Source organism: Camelus bactrianus, chromosome 35, assembly GCF_048773025.1.
Source record: "Camelus bactrianus isolate YW-2024 breed Bactrian camel chromosome 35, ASM4877302v1, whole genome shotgun sequence".
Lineage (NCBI taxonomy): Eukaryota > Metazoa > Chordata > Mammalia > Artiodactyla > Camelidae > Camelus > Camelus bactrianus.
The window spans coordinates 13171049-13198422 of record NC_133573.1 but is presented as its reverse complement, the minus strand read 5'-3'; the positions used below and the strand labels follow the sequence as shown (position 1 = coordinate 13198422).

Sequence of the window (27374 nt, the reverse complement as noted above, 5' to 3'; positions counted from 1 at the left end):
CTCTTACCAGAAGCAGGGAGAATGTGCTGGGTGGGCTAAACCCACAGCTGCCCACCACATTTATCATTTCCCCCAAATTTATCAGAGCACCAATCTCTTGCAGATGCCCAGGTCATCATAAATGTTTCCTTAAGCCCCTCTTGATACATGTTTTGCATTTTCAATTTGTTCAGTACTTTTTTTTTTTTTTCAATTTGCTGCCTTAAAAAAATGAACGGTTGGCCATTACCCCCCCATGTTTAAGTAATATTTGGGGTATTTTCATACGTGGTTATTTAACCATTTCTCAATCTTCTTCTCACCCAAATATATTCTCACCAAAATATTTTTGTCTAAATGGTTACAGATAATTTAAACATTGATATGTATGTTTACGCACGCACGCACATATACAACAGTGTCACCTATTGAGTGGACCTTTACACACAGAGACCCCTGCAGGTGGACATTGAGAACAGCAGCCAAAATCTGTTGGGAAATCATGGGGCTGGGTCCACCCACCTCCCCCGTGTCTGGTCTTCCGCCCCAGAGGGCTGTGTGAATGTGTGATGGTCCTGGTTGGTTCTGTGGGCCTCTTTTGTTTCAATATGTCCTTCAAAATAGTCTTCCAAAAATAGGTTATTTTTAGAGGAGAGCAGTCGGAGAGGAGGTCAGTAATGGGGGAGCTGAGGAGGACCTGCAGAACTGTTACATGAAGAGAAGGTTTAGACTGGAGGGAGGAGGGTTACACCAAGAAGCGGGGGCCGGCTCTATGTGCTCCGTGGGCTTCCTGGAGCCCGAGGAGGTAGGCTGTGCTCCACTCCGGCAGGAGAACCAGTGATCAGGATGGTGTAGGGGGTTCTGTCCCGTAGGGGGTTCTGTCCTGTAGGGGAATGAGCTGCCCCACCAGGAACATCAGAGGGAGACCACGGGGTGCAGCAAGAGTAGGGGCTCCTGGGATCGGCTGGCACTCCGTGGACCAGACTCTCCCATCTCCAAGATCCCATGACTCCGTGTCATTGGAGTGGTGGGTGGAGGAGGATTTGTAAGATTTATAACAAAACCAGGAAGTAAAATCGTGGAGCCCGTTGCTTCCGGTCAGAGACCTGCAAGCCACACACAGCTCTGCTCTGCGTCTCAGGTTGACATCCTCTGTGGCCGAGCACAAGCGTGCGGTGAGACCCAAGCGCCGGGTTCAGGCTTCCAAAAACCCCCTGAAGATGCTGGCCGCCAGAGAAGACCTCTTGCAGGAATACACTGAGCAGAGACTAAACGTGGCCTTCATGGAGTCAAAGCGGATGAAAGTAGAAAAGAGTGAGTATTGGGAACCACCTCCTCGCTTGGGGCCGGGGGCCTGGTGATTCGGGTATTCCATAGTCTCTCCTTCTGCCTTGCAAAGGCCCGTAACGGTGCTCAGGGACACTTGTTAAATAAAAGTGAGTCCGTTTGCACACATGCGTGCAGACCTGCAGAAAACCTGCCTGGAATTCAAAGGCTTCTCCCAGAAATTCTTATAGCATGGCACATTTGTTCATATGGTAAAGTCAGATTATCCAGTTTGAGTTTTCTTTCAAGAGGTTGGAGGAAAAGGGCGGTTGCTGGGTTTTGTAAGTCCACCCATTTCTAAACATGGCAATTCTCCATTTCATCTTATTCAAGAGCAAAGCGTTGGCTCTCTCAGGGGAAAGGGTCCCAGATCACTGCTTTGCCTAACCCTAGATTTTTGTATTATTAATTGATGCATAAATCAGTGCTTTTCAAATGGTTGCTGACGGACCCCTCAGGCTCCTTGGAGTTGTGATGTGGGCTGGGGGAGTGGGGGGAGTTGGGATGGGGCTCGAGGCTCTCAGCCCCACTTCAGACTGAGCCCCCTGCTTTTATCTGCCCAATCACGTGGGACCCATGGTTCGGAAACTGGTTTTCTCGGTGGAGATAACATCACGCATAATCTTGCTCTTCTGAATATTCTTGTTATAATTTTTATCTTCTGATAGCACTTATAAACCTACTTTTCAAAGTTTCTTTTTCTTAAGAAATAGAGTATTTAGATGAAGTGGTTGTCTTTTCATTATAACTGGTTTACTAAATAAATGTATTTCAAAGTCTCTATGCCATGAGAACTGTCAAGTCATCTTATGTTTCTTCAGCGTGAGAACCTCATCCCTGCAAAATAATTTTCTGAATTTCTCTCCAGCATGTACATTTTTTTAAACAGTGAACTGGAGAAATACAGGTTTATTGGCACAAATTGTAGGTGCTTTAACCCTACCTCCCCTTTTCTGGGACACATACACGTGTGTTGGTCCACACTGAAAACCCTGTATCTTATTACAGTTTTAAGGCTGAGAGCAAAGGATCTTGGGAGGTCATTTAGTTGTTCACTTTGCCTCTAGGAAAAGATCAGAACTAAACCATGCCTTACAGAGTGCCTGCTTTTCTGCATATAAAGACTTTTGATGGGAGACATCTAACAGTCTCTCTTAGCAGTGCATTTTCCACATCTGAACATTGTCAGGAATTAGAGCAGCTTTCAGAGGAATTGCAGTGAGTGGGTCCAGCTCCTGAGTTAATACTGATGTCGCTGGTCCACGTTGTCACTCAGTTCTAACCTCTCTGTGTGACCGCTTGCTAGCACGCGTGGATACTTTCAATCCTGGGTTTCATTCCTAACTCGGGGCTTAACTGCACAGTTAAGCTGGCGTAGGCTTTCCCGCTCCACATTAACCTGAAAACAAAAGTAGTGAGTCGATGATGAATGAGTTCTGAGGGCAGACACTGTCATTTCACTGGCTCACACTATGTTTCCCCTTTTGGCCCTCCCAGTGTCTTCCAACTCCAGCTTCTCAGAGGTCACTCTGGCGGGTTTGGCCAGCAAAGAAAACTTCAGTAACGTCAACCTGCGGAGCGTCAACCTGACCGAACAGAATTCCAACAACAGCGCAGTGCCCCACAAGAAGCTGATGCTGCTCCAGGTTAAAGGTACATGAGAGCAGAGAGAATTCCACGCCCGTGGCGGGTTTCACCTGCTCTTGTCAGGAGTCCTGACTTCCCATCCTTGCCTGAGAAAAGAAGGGAACGCATGCATTTTGAGAGCCTCCCATGTGCAACCTTATCTCCCAGAAGCTTCACGAAATCCCATGAGGTGGGAAACATCGTGCCCGAGTTTTAGAGAGGTTGGCAGTGTGCGTGAGGTCCTAGCATGGGGAGCAGCAGAGCTGGCTTTGAACCCGGGTCCCTCCCAGTCCAGATCTCAGCTTTTGCTGCTGTTCCCAGTCCCGTGACCCCTGCCACAACACTGCTCTTTAGTCACCAGACGCCCCCTCAGCCATCAGAGCGTCCCCCCTGCTCTGTCCTCCTCCTTCCTGGGGTCAGCAGGGTCAGGTCATCCCGAGGGAGGGATGGGCATCTCGGAGAAGGAAGCAAGGGGAATGTAGAGGCACAGGAAGCAGGCCCGAGCCCCCCTCCGAGCCCCCTCCTTTCTACCGATAGCCAGGAGCCCTGATCCCCAACCCGAGATGCTCAGGGCTCTGCGGATGGGGACTGGGCTGTGCCACGGGGAGGCAGCTATCAGTTCATCCTCAAGAGGAGGATGGTGGACCTTAATTAACCTGTACATGTGCGGTACAAGGACACCGATAGTGGCCCTAGGAAACACGGTGCCATTTGGGAACGTGTGGCCAAGGGAAAGTAATCAGTGATGCTGTCGGTCCAAGTCCCCTCCGTGCTGCTCTGGGCCACCAGGACTAATGCGAGTGGATGAGACCCTTCAGAGTGCAGAGCATCTGGAGCAGGGCTGCTTTGGAGGTGGGGCTCCCTGGTCCTGCCTGTGACCCCGGGACGGTTCTCTTCCCTGGGAAGTCGCTGACTCTTTGCCTCGTGTTCAGGAAGAAGACACGTGCAGACAAGGCTGGTTGAGCCCCGAGCTTCGTCCCTCAACAGTGGGGACTGCTTCCTCCTGATCTCCCCCCATCACTGCTTCCTGTGGGTCGGGGAGTTTGCAAACGTCATAGAAAAGGCGAAGGTGGGTCTTGGAGAAATGACAGAAGCTTAGTTTCGCATCTCCTCTGTACAAGACAGAATGTCCTGCCAGTGGCCAGATTCCCTAGAAAGCTTCTCAAATACCCAGTGTTTCATTCAAGCGGGAGGGAATGGGCCGTCATGAATGTCTCTGAAACACGCTTTAATTAAGTGCTTACGTGGGATGCTTTAAAAGGAGTGTGACCTCTCCCTCCAGGTTCTAAGTCCTGCTTCATCCTTTCTCCAATGGACATAAGGAGCTGGCACATCAGTTCAGAGTAGTTTATCCCAGGTGCCTATGAGATTCTGCTGCGGACCTACTGAATGAGACTTGAATGAGAAAAGATCAGGGAATGGGTATTTTTTAAAAGCATCATGAATGGACTGTTGACTTTGAAGACTGAGAACTGCTGCTGTGAAGAGTTGATGTCTGGGTCCTCTAGTTACATTTTCTTGGCTTTGCAGACAATCCCCAGCAACCAGCGGCCCCGGCCTCTGTGGTCACAAGGTTTCCCTTTCAGACACACAGTTTCTCCTCTCCGATTTCAGCAAGGCCCCTCCACCTGGCTGTGGGCCCATCTGCCCAGGGAGCCATGTTCCTCTCTCTTTTTGTTTTTTAGGCCTCAGAACTTGCGACTTTAATTCAGACCAAGAGGGAACTTGGGTGTAGAGCTACTTACATCCAAACTATCGAAGAAGGAATCAATACACACACTCATGCGGCCAAAGACTTCTGGAAGCTTCTGGGTGGCCAAACCAGTTACCAGTGTAAGAGTTTCCTGCATCTCAGAGACTCAGACTCAGCTGCCTTTCCCCTCCCCTCCTTCGTTCCTCCAAGCCAGCCCGTCTCCAGTGGAAAACGTCTTACTCTCTCCCTGTTCTTCTCCCAAAGCCGCTGGAGACCCCAAAGAAGATGAGCAGTACGAGACGGCCATCATAGAAACCAACTGCACTTACCGTCTGATGGACGACAAACTCGTCCCCGACGACGACTACTGGGGCAAGATTCCCAAGTGCTCCCTCCTGCAGTCCCGAGAGGTACCGCGGAGGGGGAGGGCCCAGCTCAGCAGTAGAGCGCGTGCCCAGCACGCACGAGGTCCTGGGTTCACTCCCCGGGACTTCCGGCAAATAAGTAAACTTAATTACCTCCCCCCAAAACAAAGACCAAAAAAAAAAGATAAGTAAATCTTAACAAAAAGTCAAAGAGGTTCAGTGAGTGGTCTGCCCTCCAACAAGAAAGCGCTTTGCCCCAGGCCGCCCAGAAGAGCAGGTGGCGAGGGCCCGGCCGACGCTCCCCAGGGCTAGCGCCCATCGTGGGACAGGGACACCTTTTTCAAGGCTGCGGATTTGTGATTTCAAACCATCACCTCATCGTCAATACTAATACAGAATTCCGAATGTTGTTCCCAGGGGGCCTGGAGCACTGAGGGTGCTTCTGTTTTAGGCCCAGTGTAAATAGGACTTAGCCCTCACTCTTGATTCTTGCATAGACATTAAATCTCTTCCAGTCCTTCAGCTTCAGGAAGAATAGGTGTGTGTATATAATTGGTTTGCCAGGCTGTGTGCTGGGTTTCTGCTCTCACATCAGTAAATATATATATAAACTTAATAAGTATTACTTATTACTGATATATGTATAAATAGACATATTTATATAGTTTTCTCTCACACCAATAGCTATATATTTAATATATATTATTTATTATCTATTATTGATATATGTTTATAAATAAATATATATCTATTTCCAGTACCACTAAGTATTCTGAGTGTTGAGAAAAAAAAAGTGTGGAAGACGCAAAAGGAGTTTAAATTTCGTTGGGTGGAAGAGTATTAGAAAGGATGTAATCTAAAGCTAGATTGATCGTGTGATATGCTTGGGTATTTAAATGGAGAAAACGTCACGAAAAAGAAATAATCAGGAATGATTTTAAAGAGAAGGTGAAATTGAGCCTAGTTTGCAGTTAAGTAGAATTTGGATTGCTGGAAATGAAGAAAGAGGTTATTGTGGGAAGAAAGAGAACAAACCACAGGCATGGGAATAAGAAACAGTATTGCATTCATGTATTCACTCAACAAACACTTAGTGGACCCTACTATAAATATAAGTATGGCATGGTCTCTGCCCGTGAGGGTCTTGGAATTGGAGAGAGAGGGCGTCACTGGGTCCTTGAGGCCGTATGAAGTGGCCTTACAAGCTACGTGAATGAATGACAAAGGAGAGAGGGAGGGAGAGAGAAAAGAAGGAAGGAGGGAAGGGAGGGAGGGGAAGGAGGAAAATGTGCTTTAATAACTCTTATGAGTCTGAAGTCTGAGGTGGCTTGAGTTTTCAGAGTGGGCGACATTAACTTGGGCATTTAGGACAAGACAGAAATCACACCACAGGGCAGAGGCTGGCTTGGTGGGCCGTGCAGGGCGGCCAGACTTTTCTGTGTTGGTATTAAATGCTCCCTTAGGATTTGCGCCATCACCCACTGGACTCCCTGTCCCTTGGGATGCTGATTCTACTAGAGCCTGTCCTGGACGTTAACAAATGCTCCGGGGCCATTTTCCCAGGTACTGGTGTTTGATTTTGGAAGCGAAGTTTACGTCTGGCACGGAAAAGAAGTCACACTCGCACAACGGAAGATAGCATTTCAGCTGGCAAAGCACTTATGGAACGGAACCTTTGACTACGAGAACTGTGACATCAACCCACTGGATCCCGGAGAGTGCAACCCACTCATCCCCAGGTACCACGAGGCTTGCGGCGGCCTCAGCTCCATCACCCTTCACAGGCGTTCGTTTTCATAAATGATTGCAGTGCGGTACCACGAATGTTCACAGAAGGAACAGTGCTGTAGCTTCTACCTAACACACGCAGAAATGCGGAGGGCGGAGCCCTGGGGAAGATGTCCATGTCTATTTCATTTCCTGAAATAAACAGATTGTTGCCACCTGCACCATCCCGGGTGCTCTTGTGGCAGATGAACAGCAATTATTTAAATAAATGACATGCTGATCTAAAAAGCTTCCCAAGCTCTGGAATTCAGCCATTGATCTAAAGGAGTAGAAGCAACGCATCTCTTCCTGATTTGACGTACGCTTTCCCAGCACAGCCCTTCAGTTCTAGGATCTTCCATGTATTTGGCAGTTGGTGATGCTTATGGCTTTTTGGGGAGGGTCGGAGGGAAGAAATGGTATTGAAATAACGACTGTAGTTGTAACACTTCCTACAGTCTACTGGACTTTTCCAAGCAATTTTGTTGAGGGGAGGATACGTTCTTGCCTCGCAGAGGAAAGAATTCAAGAGCAGGGCGTGGTACAGTGAAGGCAAGTTTATTTAGAGAGACACATGTTCTGTAGACAGAGTGCGGTCTGTCTCTCAGAAGGGAAAATGGCTTAGGAGATGCGCACTCCGTAGGCAGGATGTGGGCCATCTCAGAAAGGTGAGAGGGAGAGAAGCCAAGAGGTATGGGGGGTTTAAAGTAAAAGTAGACACACACCCCACAGACAGAGTGCAGGCCACCTCAGAAGGTGAGCACGCAGAGCGAGAGCGACAGAGTGGGCGAGAGCCACCACAGGGTGCGGGGTTGTTAGGTTTTATGGGTAATCTCACCTGCTAATGGGTAGGAAGACTATTCTGACTACTTTGGGGAAGGGGCAAGGATTTCCAGGAAATGCACCCCCTCCCCACTTTTTGACCTTTTATGGTCAGCCAGGGAACTGTCATGGTGCCTGGGGCTGCACCGTGAGGCTCAAGGTCACTGGAAGTCGAATCTTCTACCATCTTGGTTCTGACCAGTCTGTCCTGTCCTCACGTGCTGTGTCACTCCTTCAGTGGTTGTGCCCTGCCCCCTTTCCTCCCACTTCAATTTTGGTAAATCAGCAGAATATGCACAAACTCTCAGAAATACGGTCATGAGAAAAAAAGTTTCTTACATGCAAAGGATTGTTGCTTTTTTTTCTTTATTACCAGGAAAAGAGAACTGTTTTGATTATGCATGCCACATAGTAGGTTAGAAATTGATGTGCCACCAAGCGGCACATTAAAACTGCTTTTTAATGTTTTCCATTGAACTAGTATACAGATTTTGACTTTCCTACTTCATTTCCTGTTTGAAAAGTGAATTATTGATTTTCTTATTAATTGTCATAGAAATTGTTAAAACTTACATCAGTGTAGGTGAAGGGTTTTCAAATCATTTTGAAGCAAGTGCACATTTAACATAAAATTAATGCTGAAACAACTTCAGTTTTTAAGGACTGAAGCTAAATCTCAAAAGAATTTTTATGTGGCATAGTAAAAGAAAAAAATATAGAAGCGTAAAATCTGTGTGATAGACAATTTCTGTTTGGTCATGACATCATCCCAGCTCTGAAAGTAGGTGAGTGGGCACCTAACCCACTGGTTTTCAACACCTCCCAGATCAGAAGCTTTAACTGGAGGAGCCTTTAAAAAAAAAATATGTGTGGGGTCCAGCCCTGGAGATGTGCTTTCAATTTGGGTGGGTGGGGCTTATGTGTTAGGACGTCTTAAAAGCTCCCCAGGGATTTTAAGGCACAGCCAAGATAGAGCATCCAGCCCTTCTTAACAGACAGAGATGCTGAAACCACTGGGGTGTCGTGACTTAGCCCAGCTTGGAGCTATGAGTCAGGGCCGAGGGGAGAGGCACCAGCGCCCCGGCGCAGCAGACCTGCCCTCGGTGCTCCCTGGACTTCACAGCACAGCGGTGCGTTTCTCAGCCGAGGCCAGGTGCTCTTTCTCCAGGCATCTTAGCAAGTGTGCAGAGTGGAATTTGTGAAAAGACAGTCACAGCTATTTTCTGGTAAGGACCACAGCCTTCAGGGTCGTCCCGGATTATCCACAGTGGCTGAGATTTGGTTCATTACGTCCTGTGAGAGTACACAGTGGAGGTATTTGCATACAGGGCTTTATCCTTTCAGGCCTCTTTGAAACAGGCAGCCTCCTCAGTGGGCCTCAGCCATGATGTTAGAAACAGTGGTTGTGACCAAATAGCACATGACGAAGCGGGGGCCACTGCAGGGCCTAGGAAGCCCTGCCCATCAGTCTGTGCCTCCTGGCCCCAGTCCACGAGCCAAGGCTGATTTGGAGGATGAGAAACCCTTGCGGCTTATTCCCAGGGTTCACCCTCCGTGTGGCTTTTCTCGGCTCTCCCTGTTTCTACCTGAGTTAGGTTCCAAGCTCAGTCTCAGGGTTTGAGATCCCAAGTCAGGACTGGACCTCCCGACGCTCTCCATGCCTGGTGTCATGTCCAGTGACCTAGAGATAAATATGCACAAATCCACTTTTCCATCTATGAAAATATGTTCATCTGGGGAACGGAGAATTTCCTCTGTTCCTGGAGACTGGAAAGTCTGTTGTCACATGACTTAAAAAAACAGAGAATCCAGGGTGAGCTCACCTTCCTCCCATCTGTTCATGGACTTGACCGAGCGCAGGGAGCATCTGCCAGTGACTGTGGGCGGGATGAGGACATGCAGGCAGCTCCTGCCTCTGCTGAGCTCCCAGCCTTGCGTGCTGCCCCCAGGGACCCTAATGCAAGAATTTGCTAGAAGGCAAGGAAAGTCCAGTCCTGACGTGGCTCACATCACACTCAGACACATCAACTCCAAAAACACGTTACCTTGCAAGGCCCAGGACTAACGTAATAAAATGTTACTTCTTGGGTAAAATAAGTGAGAACCATTCTTTCTGTAGACCACTTCTGCATTCTGAGTTTTCTTCAGTAGCCCCACATGTTTGTTTTGGACGTCTTGTCTTAGCATGGCTAATCTTGGTTCTTTTCCTGTCCACCCACCCACCTACCTTGCAGGAAAGGACAGGGGAGGCCAGACTGGGCAATATTTGGGAGACTTACAGAACACAATGAGACAATTTTGTTCAAGGAGAAATTTCTCGACTGGACAGAACTGAAGAGACCCAACGAGAAGAACGCCAGTGAACTTACCCAGCAGAAGGTATTCGACATGATCCTGCCCCACAGCCCAGGGCTTGGCTCGGGGCCCTGCGAGGTGGTCTGGATGCTAAAAGCCTTCCCAGGGTTTACGGGTGGAACCTCAAACCGGTTTCCCTTCCTTTGCTGACATCAGGAGGTGAGAACAGCCGTGTTGGCGTCTCCAGGTGTATAGGCGTCCCGTTGGCAGCTGTGGCTGTCTCTCCCCTAAATGCGGCCTTTCCTTACATGCAGTTAAAATCCTGAAACAGCCTGAGAGCTGCACTTCCACGCTGTCCCATTAGCAGGGAGACAGCGTCACGTGTGACAAGAGGCGGCAGTGGCAGCTGAGCGAGCGTCTTTCCGTTCCCTCATAGGAGGACCCGAGGGTGGAGGTCAAGCCCTACGACGTGACGCGGATGGTGTCCATGCCCCAAACGACGGCCGGCACCGTGCTGGACGGGGTGAACGTCGGCCGGGGCTACGGCCTGGTGGAAGGGGCCGACAGGAGGCAGTTTGAGATCGCCAGCGTCTCGGTGGACGTCTGGCACATCCTGGAATTCGACTACAGCAGGCTTCCCAAGCAGAGCATCGGCCAGTTCCACGAGGGGGACGCCTACGTGGTCAAGTGGAAGTTCACCGTGCGCACCGCAGGTGAGAGCGTCTCCACCGCCCGCAGGCGGGGGGCGAGGCCGCAGCGGCCGGACCAGAGTGTGCCCCGTGTCCCACCCCAGAACCTCTCACTAAACCCGGCGGGTGCGTTCCTGACACCCCAGCGCGGCTGACACCCGTGACGTTCCCGTCCAGAAAGTCAACTTGCTGTGCTGCCCCCACCCCTTCCCCACCCTGTCCCCAGGGGTCTTCTGGGAAAGTGATGATTTGCCTCCAAATGATATTTGCCACGTGGCTGGAGGCTGCAGAAGTGAGAGTCACTAACAACGCACATCTGGGCGATTTCAAGCTGAAACCAGTGTCGTAACATCCCAGTAAATCCACGTACAAAAGACTTACTTGAAATGAAAGAAGCTATTTCCTCTGAGGCTGAGAATTCTCACGGCGCTGTGTGGGTCTGGGAGAATAAATACACCGTCAGAACTCACAGTTTCCATCACCCCGTGCCCTGCAGAGCAAGACAAACACTTGATGGTGCGCTCGGTACCAGAGGCAGTGAGGCCGGAGAGGGGCGAGTTTAGGAGAAATGACCCCTTTTTCTTGCCAAGCAGCAGCCACGAGTCAAGTTAGCCCCCACGTCCCTCGTCCGTATGCATTTAGGAGTTTATATCACAACTGTGTGACTTCAAGGTTCAGTTGCCAAGGGGGTTTATTCACCTCTTTCCCGCCGAGCCCTTGCCGTCCAGGTGTGGCTGCCTCACAGGCACAGGGCGGGAGGCTGTTGTTTGCCGATCAAACACCTGCAGACTTAGAACCGTTTATTCAAAAGCTGTCTTTTAGGGGCGGGAAAGAGCTCAGTGGTGGAGCGCATGCTTAGCATGTGTGAGGTCCTGGGTTCAATCCCTAGTACAATAAATCAGCCAATCAATTACCCCCCCCAAATTTTTTTTTAATTCGAAAGATGTCTGTTAATCCACAGGTGGCATTTACTAAGTACCTGCTGTGTATATAAGACACTGTTTTCAGGGAGTAAGTCACTATCTCAGACCCTGCATGTGGTGTAAATGACAGGAGGGCAAGTATGGGAGGGGTGCCCACCTCTCACTGACCAGGCCGGGAGTGGGAAGGCCCTCGTGGGCAGGGCAGGAGGGCGACGGGCCTGTCCCAGGTTCCCACAGATGCAGGAAATCATCATCACTGACATTCTCAGCAGCAGAAGCAGTTCCTGCACTCAGCCTGAAGGTGCATGAGGTTGTTACAACCACCTGTATCCTCCCATCACTGACCCCACCTGGGACCCCCGGGGAATTTGAGTCAAGAACTGGGTCTCCTGACCCGACTCAGCCAGAAGGCTCTCTGCTTCCAGGTCACTGTCACTCAGGCCTCTGTCCATTCGCCACCTCAGAAAGGCCCTCCTTTGCCAGGCATTCCCAGGAGCTCTCACCCTCTCGTCTGTCTGTCTGTTTTTCTTTTTTGCATACAGAAATTCAATCTCTTTTATTGAAATGCAAGAAGAAAATTGGTAAGAAAATTCTGTGACCAGAGTGGTTGGGATGATCAATGTCTGTTTCACATTAAAGATAAAAGATAACCCCACAGGCCATGCTGGACACACGCGGCTGAAATCAACGCAAGTGCAAGAAACTGGTCATTGTTAACCCCCCAAAAGTGAAGCCGCTTTGCACATGGTCACAGCCCCTGTATCCTGAAGACTCCCTGGCACGTAGTAGGTGCTCAAAAAACATTTGCTGGACGAATAAATGAGGGAAATCTGAAGCGAGATCTACCCCTACAGGCAGCGATGCAGGGGTCTGAAATACCATTTGAAGTGACCACCTGCCCAGCTAACTTCTCCTGCCACCCGTAGTGGGCTCGGCCTTCTGCGCTGCTAACGCTGATCCAGTGCCTCCAGGTCCCAGACAGTGAGGAGAACCAGCGCTTAATCCTGGCTACAGCCATTATTTAAATTCCAGATAATTTTGTGAAAGTGATAATATTAACAATTTCTCTCTCCCATTTCGGACAGACTTGGAGACTTCAAAGTGGTTTTTTTTTTTTTAATTAGGATCATTTTAGCAGACTAAAGTCTTCCCTTTTGCACTTAAAGCTGGCCTCGCTGTTGTTTGCAGTATCTTTTCTCTAACCAGCTCATTTTCTGCCAAAGGATGGCGTCATATGGGAAACGCGTTTGTGTCTCCGGGAGCCCTGGGCGTCACCGCTTAGATGATCCGCCCCATTCCCCTAGGGCGATGGGTGTTTTTCTTAGGGTACCAGGGGCGCCCTTCAGATCCTTTTTCTCCCGTTTGGAGGTTCGGGATCAGGTAGCTGGAAGAAAGGTGGTTTCCCCCTCCTCCAGCAGTGTGATTCATGGTCTCTCCAGCTGGAATGACTTCTGCCTGGCCTGCGCCCGGAGCTGCTGCTTTCCTGTGTGTCCTGGCCCAGCCTGGAGGCCTGGACCGCGTGCTTGCTTTTCTTTTGGTTTACTGGCTGCTCACCCCACGCTCTGCTGTTCTGTGTGTTTGCAGTGGGAAGCCAGCAGCGGGGGGAGCATCCGGCAAGGGTGGCTGGCAAAGAGAAGTGTGTCTACTTCTTCTGGCAAGGCCGGCAGTCGACTATCAGTGAGAAGGGCACGTCGGCCCTGATGACGGTGGAGCTGGATGAAGAAAGGGGAGCCCAGGTAAGTCCTGGAGGCAGGTGCACGGCAGTGAGGACATGTCCCTTTCGGGTATGTGGGACCTGGTCCCTGAATGAACAAAGACAACACGATCCAAAGCCCTTTAGTCCTGGTCTGGCTTCCCTGGATTTCAGACTCTGCCTCTCCTTCCTGGCCAGGAAGGCAGACCTCTTGTAATATGACCTTAAAGTACATCTGTAAATGGTAAATCCTTGAAATAAGGACAAAGAGCCCATGAGTGAGTTACTGTTTTGTTTTGTTTTTTAAGTTTCCACTGAACTCATCACCAAGGAATTGTAAATAAAACAAAGATTTTCCACTCCTAAAAGGGCAGAGATTTTTAAAAGAAGCGATCCCAGGCCGGCAAGGATTCAGCAGGTTGGGGCACCCGTGCCTGCTTCCCCTGGGAAGTAGAAATCGAAATAGCTGTCCTGAAAGGCAACTTTGGCTCAAGAACCTTAAAATGCTGGGCTTTGATCAGTTATTCCACATACGCCGATCTATCCCAAGGAAATAGCAAAGGCTGATGTAAAAATGGTCCTTCTGTTGTCTGCGTTCCTCACAGCCGCCTGATTTTTCTGGGATGTGTCAGATAGTGCCCCTTCTTTGCTTCCGTCACACCCGGACCACAATCTGACTGCCTCCCAGGGCTGAGCCCTGCACATCTCTCCAACCTCCCTCATCTTGCACTGGGTCAGGCCACTCCCAACTTCTTGCGGTTCGCAGGCACACCTCTTTCCACCCACCCCAGGGCCTTTGCACTGATTCCCCGGCCTGGAACCTTACATGTTTGGGGTGCTGTTTGGATGTCGCCACCATGTTTTATCTAAATCCCTCCCCATTCTCCTGTCCTCTGCCTTCTCTGTCCCTTTGTGATGCTTTATTTTTTCATAGCACTTATCCCTACGTAAAATGACAGGCATATTGTTGACAAACTTGTGCTCTGCCTTCCCCACAAGTTGTCTTACCCACCCTGTCTTACCACCCCAGGGCCTGTGTAATGCCTGGCAGGTACTACTGCTCCAAGCCAAGCTTTTGAAAATGCTTCTTTTTAACATTTGGATTATCTGTGTCTCAGGTCTCATCCTTTATTACCAGTAATTGAGTTGACTCTGGGAGTTTTGGAAAACATGACACCACGTGCAGACACTTTTAGTCTCCTGGAGGAACAGCTGACAACAGCATGAGGAGAGAAACTGGAGGAATTTTCTCCAGAAATTGATCAACACTCACTCAGCCTTCCAGATCCCTAAGAACCAGCCCTCTTCCCCGAAAGGATTTAGTGCTTATTTTGTACCCTGGACTATAATGTACAAATAGTTTTCAGTGACAAACACCTGTTCATTTATTCCTCATAATGGGTCATTTCAACTGCCTTTTTTTTTCTTTTTTTGGTAAAGGCCATGAATGAATATGTTTTATCGTGCCTTCAAAATTATCCTTAGAGTTTTGAGGCTTGAGTTCTCTAATTTGAGCATTTTTTTATCCATACAATGGATGGGGGGAAAAAAACTGCAGAAATACAGAACACTGTCCCGAAGTAGCACTTAATGATGAGAAATGGGCCCTGAGATTGAGGTATCAGCTCATAGTGAGAAATGCTTCCTACCTTCCAGTGCTCCCCCTGCCAGCCTCAGTAAACAGTTTCCCGTTTAAGGGGAAATGTCTTGGCAGATGAGAGTAAGTTAACTCAACCCTGCCGTTATCAGTGAGATGCAGCCCACCCTGATGGATTAACAGATGCGTTAACAGAGGCTCTTTGAGTAGCACATTACCAAGGCTGCAAAGACAGACTGTTTTCCCCAGAATTACTAAGTTAATAATTAGTCGGGGGAGGGCATAGCTCAGTGGTAGAGTGCTCGCGTAGCGCACAAGAGGTTCTGGGTTCAATCCCCAGTGCCTCCATTAAAATAAATAAATAAACCTAACCACCCCCCCAAAAAATAATCATAATAATTAGTCATTCTCCCTGCTGAGAGGTGCACTGTGTTAAAAATGTGCTTAAATCAATCATGTTCTATACCATCTCATACCATTAAAATATCAAAATTCATGTTTTAAAATATGCAATGATGGAAAAACATCACTTGAAGAAAATCAGGGTATAAAGCAACGTAAGACAGCAATCCTACTTGGGAAAAGTGTATATCCGAAAAATACTTTGTATTCTAGGAGAGCAATACACTAGAATTTTAATAGTGTTATCTATAAATAACAGTATTATCATTGGCTTTTATTTGCACGTCTGGGTATTTTTCAGATGGTGGACGACAAGCGTGTATTGTGTTTTTGACTCTGCAGAACCACCACATGTTACTTACTGTCATGTGTTTAAATTCGAAGGTCCAGGTTCTCCAGGGAAAGGAGCCCCCCTGTTTTCTGCAGTGTTTCCAGGGGGGGATGGTGGTCCACTCCGGGAGACGGGAAGAGGAGGAAGAAAACACACAAAGTGAGTCACTTCCACTGCTGGAATTTGATTTTCTCCCCCTCCTGTGAAAGGTATTTTCATAGACCTGGGGGTTTAGAGTAAGTCTCTCTTCATACAGCTGTGGCTTTACCACTGAAAACCTGACGTTTGCCTTGTAAGTCAGCTTTCTGGGGCTCTCACACCCTCCCCCTTCCGCGGAGCTGACTTCAGAATCCAGCTTTGCAGGCGGGAGGCTGGAAAATGACTTCACCTTAAACTGGATCCTCCCGGCAACTCTGTCTCTTTTCAAGGGGATGAGGGGGGAGAAATCCGTGAGCTTCTCTTCTAAATTTTGAGACTTTTGTTGGCCAGCATTCAAAAAAGAAAAAAAAACCAACCCTGAGCTTTAGAGCCCTTTAAAATATGACTTAACTAGGCATTTATGAATTTTGTAAAAATCGTTTTTCTGCATCGTGTACTTTTGGCAACCCTGCTTCTAACTCCAAAGAGATTTGCTCTCCGGCCACCGTAGGACCTCCGCCCATCGCGCCCCCATCCCGCCCAAGCAGCGGGACTGGAAGGAGGTGGCGCTGGTGGCTGCCTGCTAGGCCCCCTCCCAGGCAGCCGCGTCCTTACTCTGTGCCACCGGCACCCCCTGCAGGTGGGTGGAGGCTGTACTGCGTTCGTGGTGAAGTGCCCGTGGAGGGGAACTTGCTGGAGGTGGCCTGTCACTGCAGCAGCCTGAGGTCCAGGACGTCCATGGTTGTCCTCAACGTAAACAAAGCCCTCATCTACCTGTGGCACGGATGCAAAGCCCAGGCCCACACGAAGGAGGTCGGGAGGACTGCAGCCAATAAAATCAAGGAACAGTGAGTGCTGTGTGTCTGAGGACCGCTCCCAGCTCCCCAGGGGTGCACGCCAGGCGGGAAGGATCCCAAGGTCCCCGTGGATGCCCAGGTGGGGCCACAGCGACTCGGGGGGGCGGGGGGGTCCAAACGCGGTCAGGGGCCCTGATGTTCCAAGGGCACAGGGCACACATCTGGCCCAAACCTCCGGGGCTGCCCCTGCTTTCTGAGGATTTACCTGCCTGAGGAAAAGGCAGGGGACCCCCACCAGCTCCCTCAGAAGTGTGCTTCGGGCTTTTGAATGAGGAGTGTGGCATCCTCTGCTATTTAAAGAGAGCAGGTCTCAAGTGTCACTTAGGTGTCTGTGTCGGAGTGGGGTGCTTTAAGAGCACTTAGTCCAAGGGAGTTAGAAACCAACCGCTGTGTTGGACTGTCAGGTGTCCCCTCGTTAGAGGACAGCCGTGCTTCCTAGTCTCCGAGACCGCCACCTGGGTGAGTCACTGGGGTCCCCGGGGCGGTTCTGGGCAAGCGCACTGGGTGCTGTCTCCCCGGGGCAGACAGGTGCCCACTACACAGAGTGCCTGGTGACAGCAGTAGGTGAGGACCCACTAGGGGAGGGGAGAGAGGATTAAGCCAAGGAGTAGCTGGGCCACGCAGTCACCTGCCCAGGTGGGCTGCCCCTGTGGCTCTGTGCTTCCTTGCAGCCTGAGCAGAACGGGCATCTTAGGCAGCAAGGAACCACAGTGCCCCTCAGGCGTTCCCGAGATGCCCGGGCTGAGACCTGGCCTCGGTGACATCGTCATAGTGGAAGGGCAAAGCCTCCCAGGGAGTTTGGTCAAATCCATCCTGGGGGTACCAGAACTGGGCAGGATGGGCCTGGTTCCCTGCTACTGCTTTAAACCCGAGTGCACATGGAGAGCAGAAGAGGAGAGAGGCTTGCGGTGGGCAGATCAACAGAGCATCCTGGAGGCCGGGGAGCAGGGAGGGATGACAGCCAGCGTTTATCCAGAGGCACTGGTCACCTGTCAGGGTTTTTTTCCCCCTTGGGCCACTGAGGAAAAATAAAATGAATAACTCATTCCCTTGCACATTCAGCAGATATGTATTGAACACCTGCCTGGTACCAAGCACAGATTTAGGGCCCAGGGCGGTGCTGGTGAACACACCCAGCGCCGGGAGGAGGCGTGGGAAATGTGTATGTTACGTATAAAAAAAAATCGATTTCACTCGGTCTTCCACATAGTGGAACTGTTTGTTGGGAAGTAGGAGAGAGGTGGCTGACAGAGCCGCAGAATTCGTCTTGAGTAATTCTGTGCTGCCAGGGCCTTATAAGAACTCTCGGATCTTCTCTGTGCAGGTGTCCCCTGGAGGCAGGACTGCACAGTAGCAGCAAAGTGACGATACATGAGTGTGACGAAGGATCGGAGCCCCTGGGGTTCTGGGACGCTTTGGGGAGGCGAGACCGGAAAGCCTATGACTGCATGCTGCAGGGTAAGCCCGCGCGGCGTCTGCGCATGCGCTGGCCCAGGGCGCCGTCACCCCCACGTGTTGCGGTCACCCCCACGTGCCGCACACGGCGGGCCCTGGGCCCGGCTGCAGCCCAGGAAGCGGCTGAGCGACGTGTGCAGGGACTTAGGACACCGAACAGAAACTGTGTGTCCGCAGAGACAGGCAGGTGACGGGATAGGGGCGGGTAGTTAGAAAAGATTGCTTCCGCCAGAAAAATCACACACGCAGCTCCACGGGAGACACAGCATTTACGGAGCCTTGGAGGGAGGTACAACCTTAGGAGAAGGGAAGGAGAGAGGAAAATTCCAGGAAACCAGATGAGGACAGACAGTGGGAACCTCTGGAACAGGGTGCTCTTGGTTTGGCCCGTCTGCAGGGTGCAGGGAAACAGTGGAGTGTCAGAGAGTAGATTGGTCCTGTCTTTAAATACACAAACTACAGACCGACTTGAATACAGAATTACATTAAGAAGAAAAGCTAATAATTATTAAGCAGCTTAGGATGAGCCAGGCAGTGGCTCAGCCCCAGCCACACATGAACCCACTTAGTGCTCATGGTCCAACACGCTGCCCTTTTCAGGGATGGGGAAACCGAGGCTTGGGGAAGTCCATCACCTTGCCCCAGGCTGGACACAGTGGACTGTCCTCAGGACCACTCCTTCCTACTGCCTCTCTGTCTCTACAGACGTTTATATAGTTTTGTTTTAAAACTACAGTTGACCCTTGCACAACATGGGGGCCAGGGGCCAATCCCCAACAGTCTAAAATCCACATACAACTTTTAACTCCCCCAAAACCTCACTACTGAGAGCCTCCTCGTGACTGGAAGCCTTACCTTTAACAGTCAGTTAACACATTGTGTATATTGCACGTCTCGTGCACTGTATTCTTTAAGGAAACTAGGAGGTGCTATTAAGAAAATCATAAGAAAGAGAAGATACACTGGGAAGACTAGTTATCAATCCTGTGAGTTTGTCATCTGTTTACAAGAGGACTCATCTGTCAGCACCTACGTGAATGTTGCCTTCGGTGCTACAGAACACTGCAGAGGCTGTACGTGTTACTCACGCTAGACCTCAAAAACGAAAAGATAATGGGAAAAAGAAATGTGCATGTGTTACAGACATAACGATTCTTGCAGGGATAGCAAAGCAGCAGCAGTGTGACTGCTTTTTGGTTGGCTGGTGTCATTGATATAATTGCTCCACGGTAGCCTCGCCGATACACTAATGAATCGTTATAAAATTTTTATGGCATACCTATTCATAATGCAGTATTGGACAAAGTTACTTTTTTTTTTTCAAAAATCACTTACTCGTGATGATGGGCTGAAACTGCAGTGTCTCCAGTTACAAGAGAGAGGCACCCAGTAATCCACTTCTTTGAAAGCAAAGTTACAAAACAGTAAGAAAGCGAACACATTATTAATTTTGTATTAAATATCATTCACCTCATGCCTGTGTAAATAGGCAAGTATCTACATATATTTGATGGATTCATGACATACTGAATTTCTTCAATATTTCTAGGCCTTGCAGTTTGTTTTTTCAAATTGTCACAAATCTCCAAAAAATGTTTCCAATATATTTGTTGGAAAATCTCCACGTATAAGTGGACCTGTGTTGTTCAAGGGTCCACTGGAATGCATGTCAATCATGGGACATGTTTGAAAGTACAAAGTTAAAGAAAGTAAGGTGCTTATAATCACATCTCTCAAAGATGTCAACCAGAATTAACATTTCTTTATGCAACATATATGCATATATTTTTAAAAAGTAAAATTTGGGTAGTATTCGTTATACACACTGTTTTGTAACCTGCTTTTTGCCCTTAATTATGAACAATTTCCCAAATCTTATGTTAATATTTAGACTTTTACTGGCTGCAGGATATTTCCTGAGCATTCTCTAATATGTGCCACTCTCTACCTAACCTACCTCCTACAGCTGTAGAGCTAAGTTTTCAATTTTCTTCTTTCTGATAACAATAATGAGGTTATAAATAATTTTCAGAAGAATTATCTGCATTCATTTTTAGGTAAGGTCAATTCCTAGATATGGGACTCCTGTGTTGATGTTATGAAAGTCTTACAGTACTTTTGTATCAGCAAGTGTCCCAGAACAGTGGCACTAACTTCCATTCTCACCAGCAATGTACAGACATGTACATTTCCTGGCACAGTCACAGATTCGGTTTACTACTTTTTCCTCGCTGCCTAAATTGATGGTAGAAACTGGTATCTAAACACTGTTAGAACTTAATGTTTTAAATGAGAACTGCTCAACATTTTCTGTATGTATTTCTTAGCCATCTGTGCTTCTGTTTAGGTGAATATTGTATTTGTGCCTTTAGCACTTTAAGATATTTATTGTTTCTTTATTATATTCCTTTAAATACTAATAAGGATATTAACAAGTTTCCCATTTTGTCACTTGCCTTTCGTTTTGTTTGGTTGGGGGTGAGTTTTTCGCAAGGTAGTTTTTCATTTTTATGTTGATGCATAAATCTCTTCTCCTTGAATTACTTCTTTTGCAATCACGATACATAGACCTTCCTCACCTCCAAGTTCAGACAAATCTTACCCTCTTTTTACACTCATTCTTTGATCATTTCATGTCTCATGTTAATTCTTCAGTCCACCTGGAATTTACTTGGATGCATATTTTGTCTTTAGCTTTTTGTTCTCTTTTCTTTCAAAGATCCTGGGAATTTTAACTTCACACCCCGCCTGTTCATCCTCAGCAGTTCCTCTGGTGACTTCGCAGCCACGGAGTTCATGTATCCTGCCCGAGACCCCTCTGTGGTCAATTCTATGCCCTTCCTGCAGGAAGACTTGTACAGTGCACCGCAGCCGGGTATGGCCCACGGGCAGGGGTAATTCTGAGCAGAAGACACGCCTTCCAAAAACCTTTATATTTTACTCTCTCCTCTAGTAAGCAGTTTTTACTTGCCAAGTATACTTTTTTACATGATCTCATTTAATCCTCACACCTACCCCAAAGGAAAGTTGACATCAGTCACAAATTACAGTATAAAAACTGACCTTCAGTTAACTTAACTCACCCAAATTCGTCAGTGCATAGGTTGAGCACAGCTGTGTCAGGCCTGAGTCTCTGCTGTTCTCTGAGCCTTCCTTCTGTCTTGCTACTTTATGGCCCTCAGGTGGCTGCCCTTGCTCCAGCCATCATATTTCCGTTCAGGACAGAAAGAAGGGTAGGAAGAAGGGCCGTGGTGGCCATGTCTCTCTCCCTTTTATCAGATGAAACAAAAGCTTTCCCAGAAGCCCCCAGCAGACATCCCCCTGGCCAGCGCTCTATCCCATGGCCACCCCTGGCTGCAAGGGAGCCTGGGAAAGCAAAAGTCCAGGAGCAGGGGGTTGGGAGGAGCTGCGGAGTGAGCCAGAGAGCAATGTCTGCCAGAAGAGGCTGCACAGCAGGGCCAAGACTGTTGCCTGTGTCTTCAGACCCCATTCCCTTGCCCGCCACCTCAAAATAGACCCTCTGCGCTCTTGTTGGAGTTGGGACAGTCACCAGAGACAGCTGAGTCTGAAGTCGACTGCCCGGCATCTCTGCCCTCACGTTACAAGCACCTGGAGTGGCAGCCAGGAACCTCACGGACACTGGCAGCCCCAGCACCGCCTTAAAAGCTGGACTGGTGCATGCGTCACACTGGGGAACATTAGCAAGTACTGCAAAGGGGCTGCCACCTGCCCTCTTCATCCCAGGGCTCAGGATTGGTTAGCAGCCTCCACCGGGCTTTTGGGTATGTGGTTATCACGGAATCCTGAGATGGGAACCCAGAAAGGCCTTGGGCGAGCTGAGCTCGCGAGTGTGAGAGCCCGCGTGCCTCTCGGAGTCAGCCCTACGGTTTGCTGGAGAGAAAAAGTGAGCAGCGGTTGGTTTTTCAAGCCCAACTCTCCCTAAATGAGCCGCAGACGTAGAGCGCCTGCCGGCCTTCTAGGCGGGCCTGGACCTGCTGAGCTGGAGGGGAAAAGTGAAGCTCTCCCCGCCTTTAATCTGCTCTTTGGGGCTCAGCGGTGCTACTGACCCCTGGGAGGCATGTCTATCTTCTGTCCTCTGCCTGGATGGGACAGGTGGCTGCAGGAGGGGCGACTCGGGGAGGAAAGAGCCCGCATCACCAGCGCCCCCTGTCTGCCTAGAGGCTTTTCCTGATTTCACATTCAAAGGGCCAGACCTCATGGAGACCCTCCCTATGGCCCTAAGTTGAACTGCCAAGGGGGTTCTCCCCCGGCCCTACCAAGGGAGGAAAGCATGGATTAGGTTTGGGGAAGAGCTTCTGACGGTCTGGTCTCCCTCCCAGCGCTCTTCCTGGTTGACAATCACCACGAGGTGTACCTCTGGCAAGGCTGGTGGCCCGCGGAGAACAAGATCACCGGCTCGGCGCGCATCCGCTGGGCCGCGGACCGGAAGAGCGCCATGGGGACGGTGCTGCGCTACTGCCGAGGTGAGGGCGCCCCCGGGGCCCAGGCACAACCCCCGCCTGGCCTGGGTGAGGGGCCACGTCAGCCTCCGGCTGCAGGCTTTGGCGTTTTGAGGCTTATTAATGTCAAGATTAGTATAGTCTCAGCTGACAGCATGAATGACATTTCACTTTTCTTTTCCTAATTGAAGTGTATTATATACAGATGCATATATTTAAATTACAGGTGCACAATCTAGTGACAATTTTTAAAGGTTCTACTCCATTTGTCGTTGTTATAAAGTAGCTGCCATAGTCCCCGGGTTGTACAGCACATCCTGGTAGTTTATTTTGTACCTAATAGTTTGTACCTCTCAACCCCCTACCCTTATACTGCCCCCCACCCCCGCCCCACAGCAAACTAGTACAAACTCATGAATCTCAGTTTTCTGTCATATTCTGAGGCTCAGAGCTGTGTTGTGGGACGCCTGGCCTGGTGAAGACCCTCCCGCGCTCAGGATGAATGGTGCTGTGGGACACGCAGGCCCCACCGTCCACAGTATCACCCCATCAGAGAGCAGTGAGCGCCCCCAGGTGGGCTGGAGGGCCAATGACAGCCATTCTGTCATTTTTATGTTCTATCTACAAAGAAAGATCCGTAGTCAATTCATGGTTTTTCTACTACACTGAAAATTGATCCACCTGAAATTGATGGTCTTTTAAATAAAATAAAGATGCCAGTGATCAATTTCTTACCAGAGGTGTTAAGACTTCATTGATGAGTATCACTGAGAAGGCACAGTTGATTTTCTCTCTCTACAAGCTCTTTCATAATCAGTAACTTCCTCAACTTCCCACCGAATGTGTAAGCTACAGTAGCTTCTAAAAGGCTGTCATGAGCTGTTTCATTCTCACTGAACTCAGCCCTGGGATAGCAAGTCACAGGAAGACCACCCACATCCCACCCAGAAGCCACAGAGAAGGGCTTGCTTTTCGCCCGTTCTGGGCCCATGAAGTGTTTTCTTAGGTTCAGAAAGTTTAGAATCGGGGATTCCGTGCAATTTTATGCAGTCACGTGTATAAAAATAACCTTTTATGTAAACACCACCCATGGGGTAGGAAGTACTCCTAAGTTCCACTTTAAGCCAGCAGTCAAGAGATGCAAACAAAGAAGAAAAGATTTCAGGGGAAATCGGAGACAGACGGGGTCCTCAGGCCCAGCGCCGGGTCTGCTGACGTTTGCATTCTGTGTGGCTGCAGGAAAAAGCGTCAAGAAGCCGCCGCCCAAGTCTTATCTTATCCACGCGGGTCTGGAACCCCTGACCTTCACCAACATGTTCCCCAGCTGGGAGCACAGAGAAGACATCGCAGAAATCACGGAGATGGTGAGTGCCCAGCCTTCCCCAGGGGCAGGGAAGCATCCCTCGCGTTTCCTCGCTCACAGTGTGCTAACAAGTCCACGCGGACTCCGCTCGCTCAGGGAGAGGAGAAGCCTAGAGAGAAATCAGTGGAAATATTCTGGTCATTTTGAAAAACGTCAAAGGCAGAGGTGCACTGAAGCCCCGTGGAGGCTGTATGTAATTAAAGCAGCCGTCTCTTCATCCTGTTAGCTAGCCGTCCGTTGCTTCCCCGAGTCCATGTAAGGCACCACAGAAGGGCCCCGTGTCTCAGATGATAACCTTGGGTCAGAGACGACACAGGATCAGCCAGGGATGAATTGACCTGCTCAGGTAACTGAGGGAGTTACCGCGTTGGGAGCTTCCCGAGAAGAGACAGCGCAGTTCCTCGTTTGTCTCTCTTGTATGAGACCTCCCAGTGTCTCAGGCGGCACTTAGCATAAACGCCATCAACCAAAACATAATCTTAGCCAGAATGTTACCCTTTCCAACTGCAAACAGGAAGCTGACTACAGTGATGTAGGATTTCTGAAGTTATGAGTTTTCAACAATGCCCCCAGTAGCAATCCCAAGGGTGTTTTGGTCTGGTGGGAAATAGGTTTGTTCCATTCCGATTTTCTTGCCGTGCAGGAGGGCTGCCCCTCTGGGGAGGCGGCCCCGGCGGTATTTGACAGGAGGTCTGCGCTGCCGCTCTACCACGGGGAGGGCCTGTCGAGTCTCCGCTGCTGACCCGAACCCCTTTCTCTGGAGCCCCGTGGACTTGAGTTATACCGGGCGGGGCCTCGGGCAGCCTGCTGGCCGACAGGCGTGGCCAGGTGGCTCTGTTCACCAGGAACGTGTGACCTGGGAGACCTCAGAGCTCCAGGGATCATGAGCACCCCATTACCACAATCCAAGTCCAAGGACAGCCATCACCACCACATCCTGGGTTTCCTGCGGATCCCCAGGGGCCAGTTGAGCAGTCGGGCTTCCCAGGCCTGCAAGTTGTGATAATAAACATTCACTAAGAGCCGCTCAGGGCCAGGCGCTGCTCCCAACACTGCACATTTATCTTCTCCTTTCATTTTCACGGCAGTCCATTATGATGCACCTTTTTACTATAATGCCCATTTCCCCAGTGAAGGAGCCAGGGCGCTGACCCGCGAAGCCGCTCGCCCCGGGTCTCAGGTGCCGGCCCCTCCCACTCCCACCTGGTGACCCCTAGTCTGAATGTCGCTGAATTTCCACAACATCATTCCCCCAACACACCCCCAGCCCAAAGGAGGCAGCCCGTCAGGGGTCCTAAGTTAACAGAGGAAGATGATTGCCCCGGAATGACCTGTTCAGATGAAATATACACAGGGGTTAAAAACAAAAAAAAAACAAAAACTCAATTCAGCCCAGCATATTCTAGATACATTTTCTTACCGTCTTTTTCTACGGTGGATTAAGAGTTGGGGTCTGGGGGGTAGGGTGATTCCTTTTAAGGTTAACTGGTTTTAAACATTTGTAAACAGATTCCATCATTTGGATGTTTCTGGTGTTTCAGCTTCAGATTGAATCATCTTTTGCCATCATCCCCTCGTGTGATAGTCCCTAAACTTTTTCCTGACTTATTTGAAACGCTGTGGTGGCTAAGATGACATTTAAGAGTTGGGAGCGCATCGGGAGGGGTCCTCCAGGCTGGGGTGCCAACTGACGAAGCATGTGCAGCTTCAGGACATGGAGTTCTCCTCTCTGCCTCCACCTCCCCTCTAGGACACAGAAGTTTCGAATCAGATCACACTGGTGGAGGACGTGTTAGCCAAGCTCTGTCAAACCGTTTACCCACTGGCCGACCTCCTCGCCAGACCATTGCCTGAGGGAGTTGATCCTCTGAAGCTTGAGATTTATCTCACCGACGAAGACTTCGAGGTAAGCGCCTCCTCGAGGGGGACGGCATTCAAGTGGGGCTCGGGGTGCATGCGAGGGTCCCGTGGCTCAGCCCCTGAGCACCCCTTTCCCCCCTCCCAGTTTGCACTGGACATGACACGCGACGAGTACAACGCACTGCCCGCCTGGAAGCAAGTGAATCTGAAGAAAGCGAAGGGTCTGTTCTGAGTGACGGGATGCTGGAGGACCCCTTGTCACTTTCCTTACCGCTGGGCAGGGAAGTGGATGTCTTGGGGGGTAGCAGGGGGAGCTGGTACTTTACAAATATTTTTTCATCTGAGTTTTTGAAAACCTGACATGACTGGCTCTCCTGCTCGTTTTGGAGCTGTGTATTTTGTAAATGTTTCAGAGAACTCTTTAGAAACACTCTTTCCACGAAATCCGGCAGGTAATGGTAACAAAGCATCCGTATGCCTATTTTTTTTTTTGAAGCTGTTCTCTTTATAAAGTGTTATTTTGATAGTTTGTGGATTCTAAAAAATATATATATTTATATAAACACCATATAAATCAAATATGTATTTAACGAAGCAATATGTATTCATTCACTTTTAAGGCTTTTTTTTTTGGTGTCAAAAATAATATTAAAAGGTAGACGGAGTCGCTTCTGTTGAATTAGTTCTGCCAGCGCCACGTACCTTCACACACGTTCAGGGGCATCTCCCTCGCTCTGAGTGCTGCTTCCGGTGCTAAAATGAACAAAGAATTTATACTTCCTGGCATGGGCTCTGAAGAATCCGTGCGAATCCACCTCTGTACCTTAATATCTCCCCTCAGTGTATAGTGCCTTGTTTTATGTACAGTTTATATACAGAAAAGTTTGCTCTGCATTTTTTGGACGATGGTTTGGAACATTATCTACAGTTTTACTCTAAAATAGTGGCGATTAAAAAAAAAACTCAATTTCTAATACCTGTTGTAAACATTAAACGTGTCATTTTGCAATAGAGGACTCCAAAATAAAACCTTCAGAATAAATACGGCAATGAATTGATTGGTTCACACTGAGTTCCCAGCATGTTCCTGTCTGGAAAAAAAAAAATTTTTTGTAACTGTTAACCTAGTACCAATATTTCACCATTAAATATTAACTGCTGTTAACTTTTAACCTAACTCAGGGCAAAATGTTATACAAGGTCATAAGACTAAAGAAATATTCAACCCATAAAATGAGTTCCAAGTACTATGTTGAAGACATATTTTTGCAAATCATCACTCAACAGAAGCTCTTGACTCTCTATCTGCATCTCAAATTCAGGATCTCAGTGCCTTTTAAAAAATATTGAATATATAAGGTATTTAGAAAGCTTAACTCCTCGCAAGTTCTTATGTTCTTAAAATCCCAAATCCATGGGGTGAGCAAACACCACAGACCTGCTATGAGTTGTTCCCAGCACCCCACTTTTGATCCAAGTTCACACATCCCATAATAGCACATTTTCCTTAAACTCTGTCACTGACTCGTGTGCCCTCCACCCCCCCAGCCCTGCACCAGGGTCGGGGGACTGCACCTGCTCCCGCTCCCACCACTTCATGACTGTGTGACGCTGAACTTTGCCACCTGCATCTCCATTTTTTTTTCAAAGGTCAGTACTAATCACTACCCACCTCACAGGACTGAGCTTGGCAAGAAGGGTCAGACCCCGCTGGTATCAGTGTCACTGTTATG

The 27374-nt window shown here is 49.0% G+C and overlaps 1 protein-coding gene across 22 annotated transcripts in view; it reads left to right on the top strand.

Moving 5' to 3' along the window:
* Positions 1 to 26308, top strand: part of SVIL (supervillin) — a 214933-nt gene extending 188625 nt beyond the window's left edge. For all 22 annotated transcript variants that reach the window (XM_074358438.1, XM_074358441.1, XM_045519224.2 and 19 more), the window contains 17 exons: positions 1121 to 1293; positions 2803 to 2958; positions 3864 to 4000; positions 4617 to 4764; positions 4889 to 5034; positions 6553 to 6728; positions 9813 to 9957; positions 10310 to 10586; positions 13070 to 13221; positions 15562 to 15667; positions 16287 to 16494; positions 17828 to 17961; positions 20678 to 20833; positions 22299 to 22442; positions 23658 to 23782; positions 25532 to 25687; positions 25787 to 26308. In XM_074358438.1, the coding sequence (XP_074214539.1) occupies positions 1121 to 1293; positions 2803 to 2958; positions 3864 to 4000; positions 4617 to 4764; positions 4889 to 5034; positions 6553 to 6728; positions 9813 to 9957; positions 10310 to 10586; positions 13070 to 13221; positions 15562 to 15667; positions 16287 to 16494; positions 17828 to 17961; positions 20678 to 20833; positions 22299 to 22442; positions 23658 to 23782; positions 25532 to 25687; positions 25787 to 25873 (2626 nt within the window). In that variant the 3' untranslated portion in view covers positions 25874 to 26308. The remainder of the gene's footprint in view (positions 1 to 1120; positions 1294 to 2802; positions 2959 to 3863; positions 4001 to 4616; positions 4765 to 4888; positions 5035 to 6552; positions 6729 to 9812; positions 9958 to 10309; positions 10587 to 13069; positions 13222 to 15561; positions 15668 to 16286; positions 16495 to 17827; positions 17962 to 20677; positions 20834 to 22298; positions 22443 to 23657; positions 23783 to 25531; positions 25688 to 25786) is intronic.
* Positions 26309 to 27374: the final 1066 nt, after the last annotated feature.